Source organism: Dioscorea cayenensis, chromosome 14 (genome assembly GCF_009730915.1).
Source record: "Dioscorea cayenensis subsp. rotundata cultivar TDr96_F1 chromosome 14, TDr96_F1_v2_PseudoChromosome.rev07_lg8_w22 25.fasta, whole genome shotgun sequence".
Taxonomy (NCBI): Eukaryota; Viridiplantae; Streptophyta; class Magnoliopsida; order Dioscoreales; family Dioscoreaceae; genus Dioscorea; species Dioscorea cayenensis.
The window spans coordinates 21,101,495-21,117,357 of record NC_052484.1 but is presented as its reverse complement, the minus strand read 5'-3'; the positions used below and the strand labels follow the sequence as shown (position 1 = coordinate 21,117,357).

The window sequence follows — 15,863 nt, the reverse complement described above, 5'->3', positions numbered from 1 at the left end:
AAAACTTTAAAACTTTGCAATGAAGGTATTTTCATGAAAAGAATGCGGAGTTAAATTTAATAAGCAGATTCTCCATGTTGCATTTTATTATTAACAAGGTTTTCTTTCATTATTTTTTGGACATTTATAATTGTTCCTTATTAATGGTTTTTCTTTTCAATATTTAAGATTAAAATGTGATTTTTCTTATTTTTTTTGGGAAAGAGGAGCGGGGCGAACCCACTAGAGACCCAGTGGACGTGCATAAGCCTCGGTGGAACAAGTGGGGACAGAGCCGCGCTCACGTGGGCGCTGGAACCACCCGTACATAACCACTATTCACAATTCTCAGAAATGTGCCCTCAGCCGAGAATCGAACTCTCACCACTCGGTGAGAGCTCTATCGGCGACCCGTGTACCAATAGACCCGAAGGTCGTTGGCGTGATTTTCCTTATTGATCGTATGTATATATCATCTCTATTGTAAATTCACTTCATAAAGATAAATATATACATATATATATATATACACACAACATATGTAGACATATACATTATATATACTAATATACATACATATATAAAGACAGGCCGGCAAGCCGGCGCTGATAACCTTATTATTGTAAGTGTGGAATTAGATATGCTCATTTCCTAAGCGTGCAACAATTGGTGGTCAAATACTTCACTAGTCTATCAAATATCAAACTGGTTATTGTTTTCTTATACTTCCATTTGGCACACTCTTGCTCTCTGTTTGTGAAACTATCTAATTTCTTATTTGTTATTTTAAAACTATATTCTTATGACTAGAATCCCATTATTTACTACTCTAAACATCATCACAAACTATGGATATTTATATTGAACAAATGGGGTCTAACTAAGTTTGGAACTCTAGTCATGAATGTTTAGTAATATATATGATTAAAAAAAAAAGGTCAAATTAGAAATAGAAATAAGACGATTGTATTAAATGGTGACTACAACATGAGAACAAATTGATTCCAAGTTATACAAATCAAGATAAAGATTGATGTGGCATATATGAGAGTTTTAAGAATTGTAGCCCCCCTCACCCTATTCATCAAGTGCTTGGACCAGTCTATGTACTGTTGAGTTACTACAATTCAAAAATAGACACAATTTCTGAAACTGATTGTTTTCTTCTCCTTTTGGTTTTTTTATCTTAGTATGCCTTCTGGAGGTTTTCTTTTTCTTTGTTAAAAGATAATTAAAAAATTTATGTGAAAGTTTAATATTTGTCTAACAAACTACTTAAATGTTTAATCCCCTAAATTTTTTTTTTTGAGCTTTACATTACATGTATATATATGCTATATGGATGTCAATTTTTTTTCTACATAAATATATTTATTTTGATCCATTAAATACACAAATTTATATATTCAGATCTTTTTTAACGTGTAAAATGTTTGATTCAGTACATAATTAAGGAATTTTTTTTTTCAATTATCGGTAAGTTATAAAAAAATGTTAATAGTTTTGATCTAAATTTAAATATATTTTTAATCCTTGAACTAAAATGAATAAATTTTTTATCTCCGATCAAAACAAATTTTAAAGTATATAACTCATGAATCAAAAGTACTCGGTCCAATTAAACATTAATGGGCTTACACGCCTCCAAGCCACTTGGCCCAATTTGAAACCCACGCGAAGAAAGTATTCATATTTCCTTTTTTTTTTTTTTAAGTTGCCTAAATTGATCTAATAAAGAAAATAAAAAATATATATTAAAATGACTTTTCATGGATTAATCCAGAATAATTCTTATGCGTTTCGTAATCATTGTTATTAGAAGCAGCTAAAATACTCTTAAGAAACAAATAAAAAATAAAAATAAAAATAAAAATTTAGCCAATTCTTTTGTGCACAATTAAGGATTCTATACATTGCATGAGGAATATTTTATACCAAATTAAGTACAATAAAATGTATTTTCAATTAATGGATCAACTTATAATAGGCTTTTATTTATTTATTTTATTTTTATAAAGGTAAACAAGTCACCAGTGTGCATAGATGAGGAATTAGTTGTTCGATTATATATATATATATATATATATGAGAACTCATCATTTAGAGATGTCGACAGTACTCATTGAATTACTATCCAACAACTATAATCCATTCATAAATAGCATTAAATAATACCAATATTATTATACAATAATCATAAATAGTAAATATATACATTATTTGTATAAATAATAGCTTAGCTATTAACAAGCATCTTAGTGAACAGTCATATGCATAAGTTAAATCCTATATATATATATATTATTGAGACTTACATGTACAACACGCAGGAATCAAATCCTTGTTAATCAAACGGTTGTTCCTAGATATCCATTTTTGAAGCCTGTTTTTAAGAAATGGTTGGTCAAATCTGAAAAATATATATATATATATATATATATATATAATGATTATCATATAATTGAGCTAATTAAAATAATAGTTCACAATTCATACAGTAAGTAATAAAAAATCACCCATCTGGTGATCGGCCTTAACACATATACATACAGTGTATTTTTAATCAATATAAAACTATTGATTCATTTTTTCAACACGTATAATCACCGCCAAAATAGAATAAAAGAGAGGTTCGGAGTCAGTATTTGCAGCTGGCAAAAGAGTATAGCAAAAACCAGATATATATATATATATATAATGGATGCTTATGACCATTACTTTTTTCTTCCGTATCAAAACACCAGTTGAGCCAACGACCTTCGGGTCTATTGGTACATGGGTCGCCGATAGAGCTCTCACCGAGTGGTGAGAGTTCGATTCTCAGTGAGCAGCATTTCGGGAGTTGTGAATAGTGGTTGTGTCAGAGTGGTTCGTGCCCACGCGTGAGCTGGCCTCGTCCCCCATTTGTTCCACCGAGGGCACATGCGCGCCGTTGGGGTCTCAGTGGGTTCGCCCCGCTCTTCTTCCTCAAAAACACCAGTTGACAATTAGTTTTATGTGTCCATATATGTGCTTCAATATCTTTGTAGACATTAATATTGTAATTTGGTTTTAAGTTAAGTTCCTAGCTATTCTTTGATATATATCTACTTTCCAAACTAGAGTGTGAAAGATGGGTCCATGCATTTGAAAATGGAGACAGATGGGAACCAATTCAATGGTTATATATAGACCAAAGAAAAGAAGCAAGTGGGCAAGATCCAAATGAAACCCCACCCACGTTCTCAATAATAAATACTAATATTAAATGTAACAAGTACCAACTTCACCTTCATCCAATGACATTCTAGATTGCATATCATTTTAAATTTAATTAACACAGTGTAGTAGATGCATATCATTTCAAGTTGTGTATATGATCATATATTGATTCAAAATATAAAAACAGTAAGGGGGGCTAGCGATCGGAGGGGGTAAAGCTAAGTTGAGATCTATCCGCGAATCATGCAGGATTTGTCCCCCCTAGGCCCTAGCTATAAATTATAATATCCCCAACAGCAACATAAAGAATGTCAAATGTCAAATAAAGCTATAGCTTTGAGTTGTGTGAATTTGAAGCAAAGTTGCAGATATCTTGTAAAGTAACAAAGCTACTGATCATCAGAGTTTATCTCTTCATAAAGTGCCCAGCAGCCCAGGCAAAGAATAGAATAATTATTTGATAATAATAAGCATATATATATATGTACATCAGATCAAGGCATTCCCACCACCACCAGATCCACCACCTCCTTCAATCTAAACAACTGTACATTATGATAGAGCCGGGATATGTACTGGAGCAATTAATTAATTTTTACAAATCAAGCACCAAAAACTCCATCCGCATATTGAGTCTGGCCATTAAGAAGAAACTCTTTGTAACAAGTAACAACAAACCAAACAAATCAAACACTAAACACAGAACAAACAGAATGAAGCAGCTCAAAAACATCATTCCTTATAATATACAAAACTTACATGCATGCAAACATCTGATCTTCTTTCTTCTCTTTCATACTAGCTACATATATAAGAGACAGAAAGAAACCATACACCAGTTACCAGTTAAGGATATGAAGATATCATGCACATATACATATATAAAAGTAAACCTCACACATACTTCCTCCTCTTCAACCATTATACATATCTATTTATATATGTATGTATATATAGTTTAACTAATTAGGTTCCAGGCTTGATCTTGTTGATGAGAGCAAGTGCGTTGCTAGTGACATGGGCAACATCAAGCACCTTCTTTCTAATGGAAGCACGCACTCTGCTACTTCTAATACCGTCCTCAGCCAAGCCATCCATGCAAGTGCTTTGGTCGGTCAACGCAGCGCTCACCCAAGTCTGCAAGTTGCTCAGATGCCACTCAAACCCTCTCTTGTTGTTGGACTTGGACATCTTCCCCATCTCCTTCATTGACTTTCTCAGCTGGTCAAGGCTGTCCGACATGGTTTCAAAGCAGTCTCGGATGGCACCGGCTTCTCGTGACCGTGTTGGTCCGGAGCCGTGTGACGCTGAGACCCGCGCCACAAAGGTTGACGCGGCGCTCGCACGGTCCACGCTGACCGAAAGAGCTGCATGAGCCAGCTGCCGTGGGTTCCGGTGCAGCGCCGGTGCGTAGGCTGACAAGCACTCGACGCACAGCTCTGGGTATGTCGTGGAACGGCATGAACTTTTGACGAAGTCCGTTGCAGGGGTATGTCTACCGGCGGAGATGCAGACCAGCAGTGCTGCTACCACTAGTGTTATGATGCTGCTCTTCATCTTCATCTTCTTCACTGTCTCTTAATTTGTCTCTCTCTCTCTCTCTCTCTCTCTCTGGGGGTAATGACTAATGAGAGGTCATTGATTTATATAGGGGGGAACTAGAGAATGGTGAGATGGGTCACGTGAAAAGGGGATGGTGGTGGTGGTGGGCTTTGTATAAATGTATAATCATATGTATATATTTGTTTAATTAGTGATTACCTACCCCTTACTTAGTTTTTAACATTAATGTCTTGCATTTGGGAGTAAGTGACAAAGCTGACAAGCTGTCACGTGATTGGGCTGGCACTTCTTTCGAGGCTTTAAATTCCAGTAGCTGTTCTCATAGCTCTTACTTATTAGCATGTACACAAAATTATATGATATATATGGACAATTAATTATATATATGTGTGTGTGTGAGTGCACATACATGATACATGAGAGTGAGAAAGAAGTTAGGCTGGAGCTGGGGTTAGAGAAGTTGGATGTGGGGGAGAGATGGGCCAGCTCTCTGGCCGACATTCAAACGGCAACAAAGCTTCAAAAGTGGGTTCCCACGTGCTGATATTGTTACTCATAATAATTGGAACCGGATCATCAACTACTCACTCAGTTAATACAGGTGAAGTAACACAACTCACTCGTATTAATCATAGATCATCATCAATACCAAATACTGAAATTAAAACAATACGAAATCTAACGTGTGTACAGCACAATGCATAATTATAAAGCTTTTATTTTGGTTTTCAGTGCATTAATTACTTTCCACATGATTCCTAATATTAACTAAGCCAATATAACTTTTACACACACGTTATTGATAGACATCCACAAATGCACTGTTTATTAAATATATTTGTTAACAATCATTTGCTCAACATCCAATAATTATATTTATATAAATATTAATATAAAATTACTCTATAAAAATAGATAAACTGTTGTACATTATAAATGTTTATTAACAACCATTGGATCACTAAAAATATTTTATTATAAATTCTATATAAATGAATCGTAACAGTTGAATGTAAATATAACAAGGGAAAATTACTGTTTACCCCTCGATAATTTCAAAAACTTACAAACGACTGCATGAGTTTTTGCATCGCTCGAACAGTACTTCGCTTTATTGTTTACTTCACTTTTTACCCCTGCGTTATGAAATTCCATCATTGCTTAAAGCCTTTTTGCATACGTTTTTCATTCTTTTTTTGCATGTACTCATTTCTTAAGCAGAGCTCGTTTTTTTAAGCAGAGAAGCTTATTTCTTAAGCAGAGAGTTCGTTTCTTAAACAAAAACTCATTTCTCAAAGCAGAAAACCTCATTTTTAACATAAAACTCGTTTTTAAACATACTGACTCAGCGAGATAACTCGTTTCTTAAGCAGAGACTCATTTCTTAAGCAGAGAGCTTTATTTTTTTAAGCAGAGACCCTCGTTTTTTAAGCGAAACCCTCGTTGAGTAGGGACGTTGAGTATCTCATCGTCGTCGATCTCGTGCGAGCAGCTGAGTCTTTGTGCTCGGATCGGCGGCGATCTCGAAGGTGGCTTTGCTCGTGTGGGGTCTTAAAGGAGAAATCTTTGTCGGGCGTTGGCGATCCGGTTGGTGAGCGTTCCTCGGAGGTCGGGAGTGGTGAGGTCTTCGGTGGCGGCGTCGGATAAGGCGAGGGTTTGAACTTGAGCGGAACCATTCTCATTGCGGAGCCGCATGACATGGATAGCGATAGAGTTAGGGTTAGGGATCGTTCAGGGTTTGGATCCATGGTGCCTAAGTCGGTGGCGAGGGAGCGGAGGGAGGAAGCGGTCGATGAGGGGTTCGATCTCGCCCGTCTTCGTCTTCTTCTTCATCGTCTTCCCACGTAGTCGAGCCTCATCTCTTTTCGTCTTCTTAGTACGTCGACCTCGGGGAAGATCGCATGCTCCTCGTCGTCGAGCGAAGGCGTCGAAAGGTTGCACTCGTGAGATATTTAAATAGAAACAGCGATATTTAAGCACTTTTTTTAAGCGTAAAGCGCATGATATATTAAGCGAAAGCATCGATGGTTAAAGCAAAGACGAAACAAGCGTATAAGCAGGAGAACTCGTTTCTTAAAGCGAGAGCTTTATTTTTTTAAGCGAGGACCTCGTTTTTTTAAGCGAAACCTCGTTGAGTAGGGACGTTGAGTATCTCAGTCGTCGTCGATCTCGGCGTGAATGCTTGAGTCTTTGTGCTCCGGATCAGCGGCGATCTCGAAGGTGGCCTGCTCGTGTGGGGTCTTAAAGGAGAAATCTTTGTCGGCGTTGGCGATCCGGTTGGCGACGTTCCTCGGAGGTCGGAGTGGTGAGGTCTTGGGTGGCGGCGTCGGATAAGGCCAAAGGTGAACTGAGCGGAACCATTCTCATTGCGGAGACCGCATGACATGGATAGTAATAGGGTTAGGGTTAGGGATCGTTCAGGGGTTTGGATCCGTGGTGCCTAAGTCGGTGGCGAGGGAGCGGAGGGGAGGCGGCGCAGATGAGGGTTCGATCTCGCCGTCTTAGTCTTCGTCTTCGTACGTCTTCCCACAGTCGTCGACCTCATCTCTTTTCGTCTTCTTAGGTCGATCGACCTCGGGAGAGACCGCGTACTCCTCGTCGTCGGCGAAGGCGTCGAAAGGTTGCGCTCAGTGCGTATTTAAATAGAAAGCAGCGATATTTAAGCACTTTTTTTAAGCGTAGCGCAATATATTAAGCGAAACATCGATGGCTAAAGCAAAGACAAACAAGCGTATAAGCAGAGAACTCATTTCTTAAGCAGAGGCGTATTTTTTTAAGCAGAGACTCATTTTTTAAGCGAAACCTCGTTGAGTAGGGGACGTTGAGTATCTCATCGTCGTCGATCTCGCGTGAGCGGCTGAGTCTGTCGTGCTCGAGATCCGGCGGCGATCTCGAAGGTGGGCTGCTCGTGTGGGGTCTTAAAGGAGAAATCTTTGTCGGCGTTGGCGTCCGGTTGGTGGCGTTTCTCGGAGGTCGGAGTGGTGAGGTCTTGGTGGCGGCGTCGGATAAGAGCGAAAAGTGAACTTGAGCGGAACCATTCTCATTGCGGAGCCGCATGACATGGATAGCGATAGAGTTAGAGTTAGGGATCGTTCAGGGTTTGGATCCGTGGTGCCTAAGTCGGTGGCGAGGGAGCGGAGGGAGGCGGGCAGCGGATGAGGGTTCGATCTCGCGGTCTTCGTCTTCGTCTTCATCGTCTTCCACAGTGAGTCGACCTCGTCTCTTTCGTCTTCTTACGTACGTCGACCTCGGGGAAGACCACATGCTCTCACTGCGTCGGCGAAGGCGTCGAAGGTTGCGCCTTTTTTCTGCAGCGATATCGAGATCTAGATCGGGGTGGAGATCAAAAATTCTAGGGGTTGAAATCCCATTTTTCATGCTGAGCGTGTTGTGATTGTGGTAGCGTGCTTTGTCTCATTTGGCGACCCAAGCTATGATAAAAGATATTTTTGGGAGTGATAAATACTAGCATAAAAAACTCGTTTCTTAAGCGAAAGCCTCGTTTTTTTAAACAAAAACCTCGTTCTTAAAGCGAAAACTCGTTTCTTAAGCAGAGACCTCGTTTTTTTAAAAGCGAAGCCCTCGTTTTTAAAGCGAGAAAACTCATTTTTAAATAGAAAAGCTCGTTTTTAAGCGAAACTTCGTTTTTTTAAAGCAGAGCCTTATCTCTCGTATTTTTAAATAGAAACTCGTTTTTAAAAGAAAGCTCATTGCACCTAAAGGGCATTATAGTCGAACCCTCATCACACTTGCACAACTTCCCATGAGGGACAATTTCGTCCAAAAATTCCAAATTAACTCTATCAATCGATGTTAGATGTTTGGGGGTTTAAAAAAAATCGTTGTATTCAAAGGAAGGGGTTTTTGAGGGAGTCATAATAGCTGAGGGTGTTTTTAGCGATATTCATGACTTCTTGGGTGTTTTTGGCAATTTCCACATATAACAATTATTATAGACTATAGACGTCTCTAAATTTAAAATGTAAAAATGGCCTAGAGGGTGGATTATATATATTTATGTAGATGTTGTTCTTTATGTGAAAGTTAAGCAAAATGACACTTCTCACCATGGAATGTGCCAAGAGCGCCGTAGTTGCTAATGTAGAAATTTTGGCAATGTAAACACTCAACAGAATTAAAAAAAAGAAAAAGAAGAAGAAAAAGAAGAAGAAGAAGAAGAAGAATTAAAGTGAAAGACATGATCACGTGAATTTTGGCCGGTGATTTGGTCTTCCCTTCTATATGAATATATGACCATTAAGTAGAGATCAGAGAATAAAGAAAAGGGGCCCCAACCACTCAAGTTTCATCCAACTTTATTTTATTATAAAATATAATTAATAAATTAACAAAAACCTCCATCATCACAAGAGCAAGCATGCTTTTGATGATTATTTTAAATATATATTACTAAAGAGAGAACAAAAAGAATAAATAAAAGGGCCTACACACATCAAATTTCAGCTGATTTTGATGATTTTTCAATCTTCCTTTGGACCACATTGGAATCAGGTACACTCCCACTCCCCTCTTAACTTCTTCAACAACCCCAGAAATGCTTTAATCTCAGGATCAATTGAGCACGAATTTATTTAATAGAAATGTGTCACCTATATCAATTCTATTGGAAGTCTCTTACCCAACAAGTGAAAAATAAGTAGTAAATTTCAACTTTACAAGGGGTATGATAGAGAATAAAATAGAAGCCCAGAAAACAGATTTCTCCGGAATCATGTGTTTCCCATAAAAATTTCCAAAGCATGGGCCTAAAAATATATGGAGATGTTATACAGAAAAGTCAAATTATTGGATCAGATATCTTGAGCTGAATCGTGAATCAAACAAAACTAGTGTTATAATTAAATAGCCGACCGTTAGGATCCTAATCGAAAGCATCAAAATGTTAAATTTATCCTCCTCTGATACGAAAAGGTAACACACACTAGAGACCATAAATTAGAAATGTCACAGTATCAGTCCAATTGATCTCACAGATACATACAAATCCCAACGGAACAGTAACAGGCAAGACAACTTCAGCAACAATTTGTCAAGAAATGAAGATTAACTAAGGATTGGCAGATAATTCCGGGTCTTTTATTTTTAAACAGATTACTTTTAGCACTTCCTTTTACAAAAGAAAAGAGGAACAAGGAGAAGAACACATCCTTTTAACAAGGGCTTGGCATGAAATATCAGCAGGGAACATATCCATTGACAGTCTCACTATGTTGGATATTCATCACAATCTGTCCTCTTTGAGGCATAGCAAAACGGACTAGGCCCCATGATTCTAACACTAGGAAGCATGAAATATGTAAATGTATGAAAACACAAATTCTCAGTGGCTAGTATGGGATAATCCTAGAATGGTTCAAACCAAGTATAAAAGTATGAGCTTGAGTGTCAAGATAACAATGTTAGTGAACTCGCAAGAACCTAATCATTATATTGCTGCCTTGCTATCAGTCACCCATAGCGTGATGCATGAAGTTCTAGCTTTCCTCTGTTCTGCAGTAATGTAGGCCATGTGAGCTAAAACCCTACTTCCTTTTCTTTGGAGATTTCCTTTTGTTTTACTACCAATGGACTGATTGGTTCAGGCAATGGGAGGCTCAACAATAGTCCAGCGCATCAGGTATAATGGCCAATTTCACAGAGATTTACAGCCAGCCCAAGGTCTTATGACATGAGAAATCATACAAATGTTCACCATCCACCTTCTAATGAAAGTTATGAAACACTTGCCCATGGTAGAGAACAGCCCAGGCTAATGACATATTTAGGGAATCAATGCTATGAGCATATGTAAGGATGTGAACACAAACTTTATTACCTGACGGAGGACTATGTTTGCAATGAAGGAAAAGTTTGGCTTGGGTTTGGTTGTATAAGAACCTAGATCCAGCCTAGCTCTCGTATTGGGCATTAGCCGACCCATTTCAAACACCTATGAATAAGCATAAGATCACAATCTTAAAGACTACCTCAGTTATGTTTGCCTCCCTTGCTATTGACATTGTAAAAAGCCTCACACCACAGCTCAGATCAACTCCGTAAACAATCTATGCAACTTTTCATCTATTCAATTGAACAGAAATAAACTTTTTTTTTGGCAACCCAGTACTTTGTTTTCTTACAGTAGTCTCAATAAATGCATAATAAAGTGCACAAATTTTAGTGCCTTCTATTCCACTTCTATCTTGACCTGGAAAGTACTAAAAAGGTTTGCGCTTTTGGAAAAAAAAAACAATTTATACAACCTCCTGCAAAGAATCAAAAGAAGACAAAATGTATACCTAAATAAAAATTCCAACAAGATTGTTAATAACCATCCTAATGGATATGACGAGAAAATCAATCACATGCTTACTTTCATTGTTTCCTCATGCACACATACTGGCCATTAGACATGACTTGATTTTCCAAAGAGGCCCTTCAAATAGTAGAATAGGGCCATTAATTTAGTGATCCACATATCAAAATTTCACCTATGTTTTCTGTTTGAAACCCCTCAAAAGTACTTATATGTTTCCTTGACTAATTTAGAACAAGAGAATTATGCTTATGAACAAGGTGGTAATTTCAGTAACAAGATGACTAGAAATGAAAAAGGGTTAAGATGTATGATACTGACATTAGTACAAGTAGAAATTCTCGACTTCTCGGTGCTAGACTCTATAATCTAAGATGGCGGGAAACTTGCAAAAAATGTCATAAATAAAATTAAGGCAAGCTGGGCAAAATGAAGGGGAGCTTCGGGAGTTATATGTGATCGTAGAATATCTCTTAGATTAAATGATATGTTTCATGGAATGGTTGTTAGGCCAGCTAAATGTACCAACATGTTAGGTAGTTAAAAAACAACATATTCAAAAGATACACGTGGTTAAGATGAGAATATTGAGATGGATGTAAGATGTTACAAGGAAGGACCAATTAAAAAATGAATTTATCCAAAATAAATACGGAGTGGTGCCTACTACTGACAAGTTACGAGAGAATCAATTAAGATGGTGTGGACTTGTCCTTAGAAAACTGGTAGATGCGCTCATAAGAAAGGCAGAAACTATTCAAGTGAAGGATCATAGAAAAGGAAGAGATAGACCTAAACAATATTTACTAGAAACGTTATGAAATAATATGTCTGAGCTTGGTTTATAAAATTTTGTCGCTCTTGTTAGAGCAATGTGGAAGGGAAGAATTCATGTGATTAACCCCAAATATGTTATCAACCATATGCACACATTCAGCAAAAACCTTCCCATATATGAAGAGATGACGCTAAATGAAGAGAAAGTGTACTGGTTATACTCCAAAGACCATTAATAGAAATATTAACTGCAATGAAGAGATTTCATCAAGAAAAAAAAAAAAAGAAAAGAAAGAAATGACACCCAGTATATGATATAACCTACAAAACAGCACTCTGGAAATGTCAATATACATTAACATGAGGACAACTTTCATCTCACTGCATGGAAAAAATATGACATCCTACACGCTAGTAAGAAGAAAACAACCCGGCGCTAAGCATTTGTAGTATATGCAAAGAGAAGGGTAGGTTTATGTATACCTGTAGACACTATGTTTGTGGATATGTATCCTGAGAAAATTATGCATCAATATCTGGACCTGGATACGCAGGTAGACTCATTATTCTTTTGTCCAGCACAGGGCTTCCAATGGTGAAATGATAAAGGCTCTGGAACTCTAACCCATCCAGTCCAAGAATTTGATGCACTGCATTAACAAAAAGAGTGTTCCAAATTACTGGTTTGGAAACCACACAACTACAATAATTTTTGCCAATATCAGTTGGCCAGGTTGAAAGAAAAAGGGGGCATGTTTCAATTTTCAACATGATATCAGTGAACAGGCGCACCACAGAAAGTACTCTTAAGGTTTCTTTCTTTCACCAAAGTAGTAATAAACTGTGCATTGTAGGTAGAAATTCATGAACTAGTAATGCCTAGCAGTGATAGAATGACATAAGGAAATGTGGCATCATAATCATTTGGTATGAGACATCGATAAAAGTTTGAGAAAGCAAATCAATAGATATCACTTTGGGCATACATGCCAATAATGCATTATCCAGAAAGGACATTTGGTAATCTAAAACTAGGGCATATGCTGTTTCTTCAGGTTTTAGGATATCCAAATGAATACAAATAAATTTGAATTTTGTCTTTGGTGGCATTTAAGTTTCCATGTTTAATCCTCTGGAGAAGTCTTGAGCGTGAGTAAAAAATTTTATTGGTAAATCCATGAATAACAACAAACCAAACTTACAGCCATTAATATAAGAATCAAAGAACCCTCTTTGAACAACATTCTTTAATATTTGGTAAAAAAAAAAAATATTAAACTTTTTATGCGTGTAAAAATGCTATATTGCCCTAAAAGAAGAAAGAAGTGTTCACGATTATGCTTGGAAATGATGTGGCATGACCTAGCCGATCCCTGTTTCACATGGTTCAAATCAAACATTTTAACCTAATTTAATAAATTGTTGTCTAAGAGGCTTGCAGCTAATATTTAGTAAAAAAATTCATTTTGTAGGATGTCAATTATAAGAAAGAAAAAATTGTAACTATTCCGTACTGTAATCTAATACCCTTTTATGGACACATTTACATTGTACTATACTCTTCTAGGTAATAATAAATAAGAATAATATTGTTCTCTGGAAAAGAAAATTAATAAATCTGCTTATCCTTTCTTGGCTTGGATGGCGGTGTAATATTTGAGCCACAACATGTAGAACATGAAATTACAAAGATGTAAGAAAGACATGCCTGCATCATCAAAGTAGCAACCGATTCCAGTGGCAGATATGCCAACTGCATGCGCTTCAAGGTACAAAACTTGACCAAGAACACCAGACTCCCAGAACAAACGAGGATACATCCAAGCACCCTTTTCACGCAATACCGGATCAAAGCGAGCTACCATGCCCAAGCTGAAGCATCCATCAGAGGCGATTTCCTATATGACAAAGACAACTTACAGCTGAAGGAAGCAATCATAACTAAAGAACATCAGTACAAGCAAATGCTAGACATTAAGTTGCCACCCTTCATTTCCACAGTTTTAAAATAACACTAAGAAGATTAACACTATTAGAACATACAGGGCAGCTACTTGAGATGATACAACATTCAAAAATCCAATTCTGATACCTGATGGCAAGACAACTGCTTGGCGAGCTCCTGACAATCACCCTTGGCAAGTCTATAGAGTGGTAATCCAGCAGGGCAGCCTGTTGGTCTATCCCACTCAAACTCCTGCCTCATAGCTCGCTTGAGACTCTCAAAATGATCTTCATTTCTTACGAGGAAATACAATCCCCGCGGCAAGCCAGCCACACTATGCACAAACAACACTGCATGCACCTCAGCATCCCAAGTCAAGACCCTGAACGGCAATGCAAATTGCTTCCCCTGCTTCTCCTCTGGCCCGAGCTCTCCAGAGGGAAGACAATGCAACAAAATCTGGTAGAAAGTATCCCTTTCCATCACATGAACCCCGTCCATATCCACAGCACTCCTCCGCTTCCTGACCACATCCCAAACAGTGAAATCCTTGTACAAAGCCTTGGATATCAGCCCGCTGGGGCGGAAAGGATTGACGGAGAATCCATCAGAGGGAGTGTAAGGCTTCTTGACGGCCTCCGCAGTCTTGTAGATAAGATCCCAGCAAACATGGTCTTTGCTGAGGGGAGCCGGCTTGCCAAGCCACTCAAGATCCGAAAGCCTCGAGATAGCATCCCGGAGAGCGGAGTAATCAATAGAAACATCCGAACCAAAAGGAAAGAGAGCAAGGACGCAGTCAGGATGCTGGGCCTCGATCCAAGGGAACCGTCCGCGGACGGGGCGGTCAGGGAACTGAGGAGGAGGAGGCGGGTAGGTAGCCTTGATAGCGAGGAGGGAATCGAGGTCGGAGTGGGAGAGAGAGTCGAGGAGGCGAGAGTCCCAGCCAAGGGAGGCGGCGGAGATGGCAGCGGCAGCGATGGCGTGGCCGACGTCGTGGTTGCAGTAGCGGAAGGCACGCTCGCCATACTTCCAGGCTTCGCGCCAGAGGACGGAAGAGAAGGCGAGGAGGAGGGAGTTGGGAACGAGGGGAGAAGGGAGGAAGGAGCGGAGTTGGAGGGAGTGATCCTTGGGGGAGTAATGGGCAATGAAAGGGGGATGAGAAGGGGGAAGGGAGGGGGAAATGAGGTGGGATTCGGTGGGATGGAGGTTGCCGCTGGAGGGGTTGACACGGAGGGACCAGGTAGAAAAGGAGGTGGATTTCCAGGCGGAGAGGGAGAGGGAGTGGAAGAGGAGATAAGAAAGGGAAAGGATGGAGAAGGGGAGGGGTGGGGATGGAAAGGAGGAAGAGAAGAGAAGAGGATAGTGAGGAGAAGGAGAAGGAGAAGAAGGATGAGGAAGAGAGATGGATGGAGAGGAAAGGAAGCGGAGGAAAGGGTTTGGTTGGTTGGACCAATCGAGGTTGTGAGGTCCGGGGGCGTAGGAAGATGGGTATGAGTGTTTGGTTACAGTGTGGTAGTGGTATATGCTTTTCTTAATGTTGTTATCGTCGTCATCTTGTTGTTCTCCAGTGGAAGGAGTTTGCATTTGCATGGGTGGCGATGCTGAAGAGGATGAGGAGGAGGAAGTGAGGCTTCTTCTTCTTCTTCTTCTTCTTCTTCTGGTGGTTGGGGTGATGGTTTGGTGCTTTTTTTTTGGGAGTTGGAGAAGAAGAAGGATTCGAGAAAGATGGTGAGTGGCGTTGTTTAGCATCCTTCTAAGGTTCTACCACTGTTTTCCCGGTTTCGGTTTCCACCCAACAACGCCGTGCCATGGGGATAAATTTAGTTTATAGATTAGTTGTTTCCAACTTATAGTGAGACCAAAAAAACCACTCCTCTGTTATTATTATTATTTTTTAATATCTGTTATTTTTTAATATTAAAAAATATTTATTATTTTTTTTTAAATTATCTTACCATACTATTCAATTTTTTTAAAAAAATTAATATTAAAAAAAATTGTGAAGATATAAATTAAAAATAATTTTTACAAAAATAATTAATTTTTATTAAATTATGTAAATTAACCAATTTAAAAAAAATA

General features: G+C 38.6%; 2 protein-coding genes across 2 annotated transcripts; both read right to left on the bottom strand.

The window, feature by feature from the left end:
- Positions 1–3,894: 3,894 nt before the first annotated feature.
- On the bottom strand, positions 3,895–4,806 carry LOC120275290 (21 kDa protein-like). Its single transcript, XM_039281823.1, has one exon. It carries the CDS (start codon positions 4,741–4,743, stop codon positions 4,147–4,149), a length of 597 nt encoding a protein of 198 aa, XP_039137757.1. The 5' UTR covers positions 4,744–4,806; the 3' UTR covers positions 3,895–4,146.
- Positions 4,807–12,126: 7,320 nt separating this feature from the next.
- LOC120276514 lies at positions 12,127–15,579 on the bottom strand. Its single transcript, XM_039283274.1, has 3 exons — positions 13,929–15,579; positions 13,545–13,734; positions 12,127–12,486 (listed from the first exon to the last, which is right to left on the bottom strand). The coding sequence occupies exons 1-3, from the start codon at positions 15,528–15,530 to the stop codon at positions 12,359–12,361; spliced, it is 1,920 nt and encodes a 639-aa protein (XP_039139208.1). The 5' UTR covers positions 15,531–15,579; the 3' UTR covers positions 12,127–12,358.
- Between the last annotated feature and the right edge of the window lie 284 nt (positions 15,580–15,863).

Coding starts and splice junctions, on each gene's coding strand:
- LOC120276514 (XM_039283274.1), bottom strand. CDS start 15,530: ATGCTAAACAACGCCACTCACCATCTTTCTCGAATCCTTCTTCTTCTC. Junction 13,735..13,928: donor AGCAGTTGTCTTGCCATCAG/GTATCAGAATTG, acceptor TTTGTCATATAG/GAAATCGCCTCTGATGGATG. Junction 12,487..13,544: donor TTGCTACTTTGATGATGCAG/GCATGTCTTTCT, acceptor TTGTTAATGCAG/TGCATCAAATTCTTGGACTG.
- LOC120275290 (XM_039281823.1), bottom strand. CDS start 4,743: ATGAAGATGAAGAGCAGCATCATAACACTAGTGGTAGCAGCACTGCTG.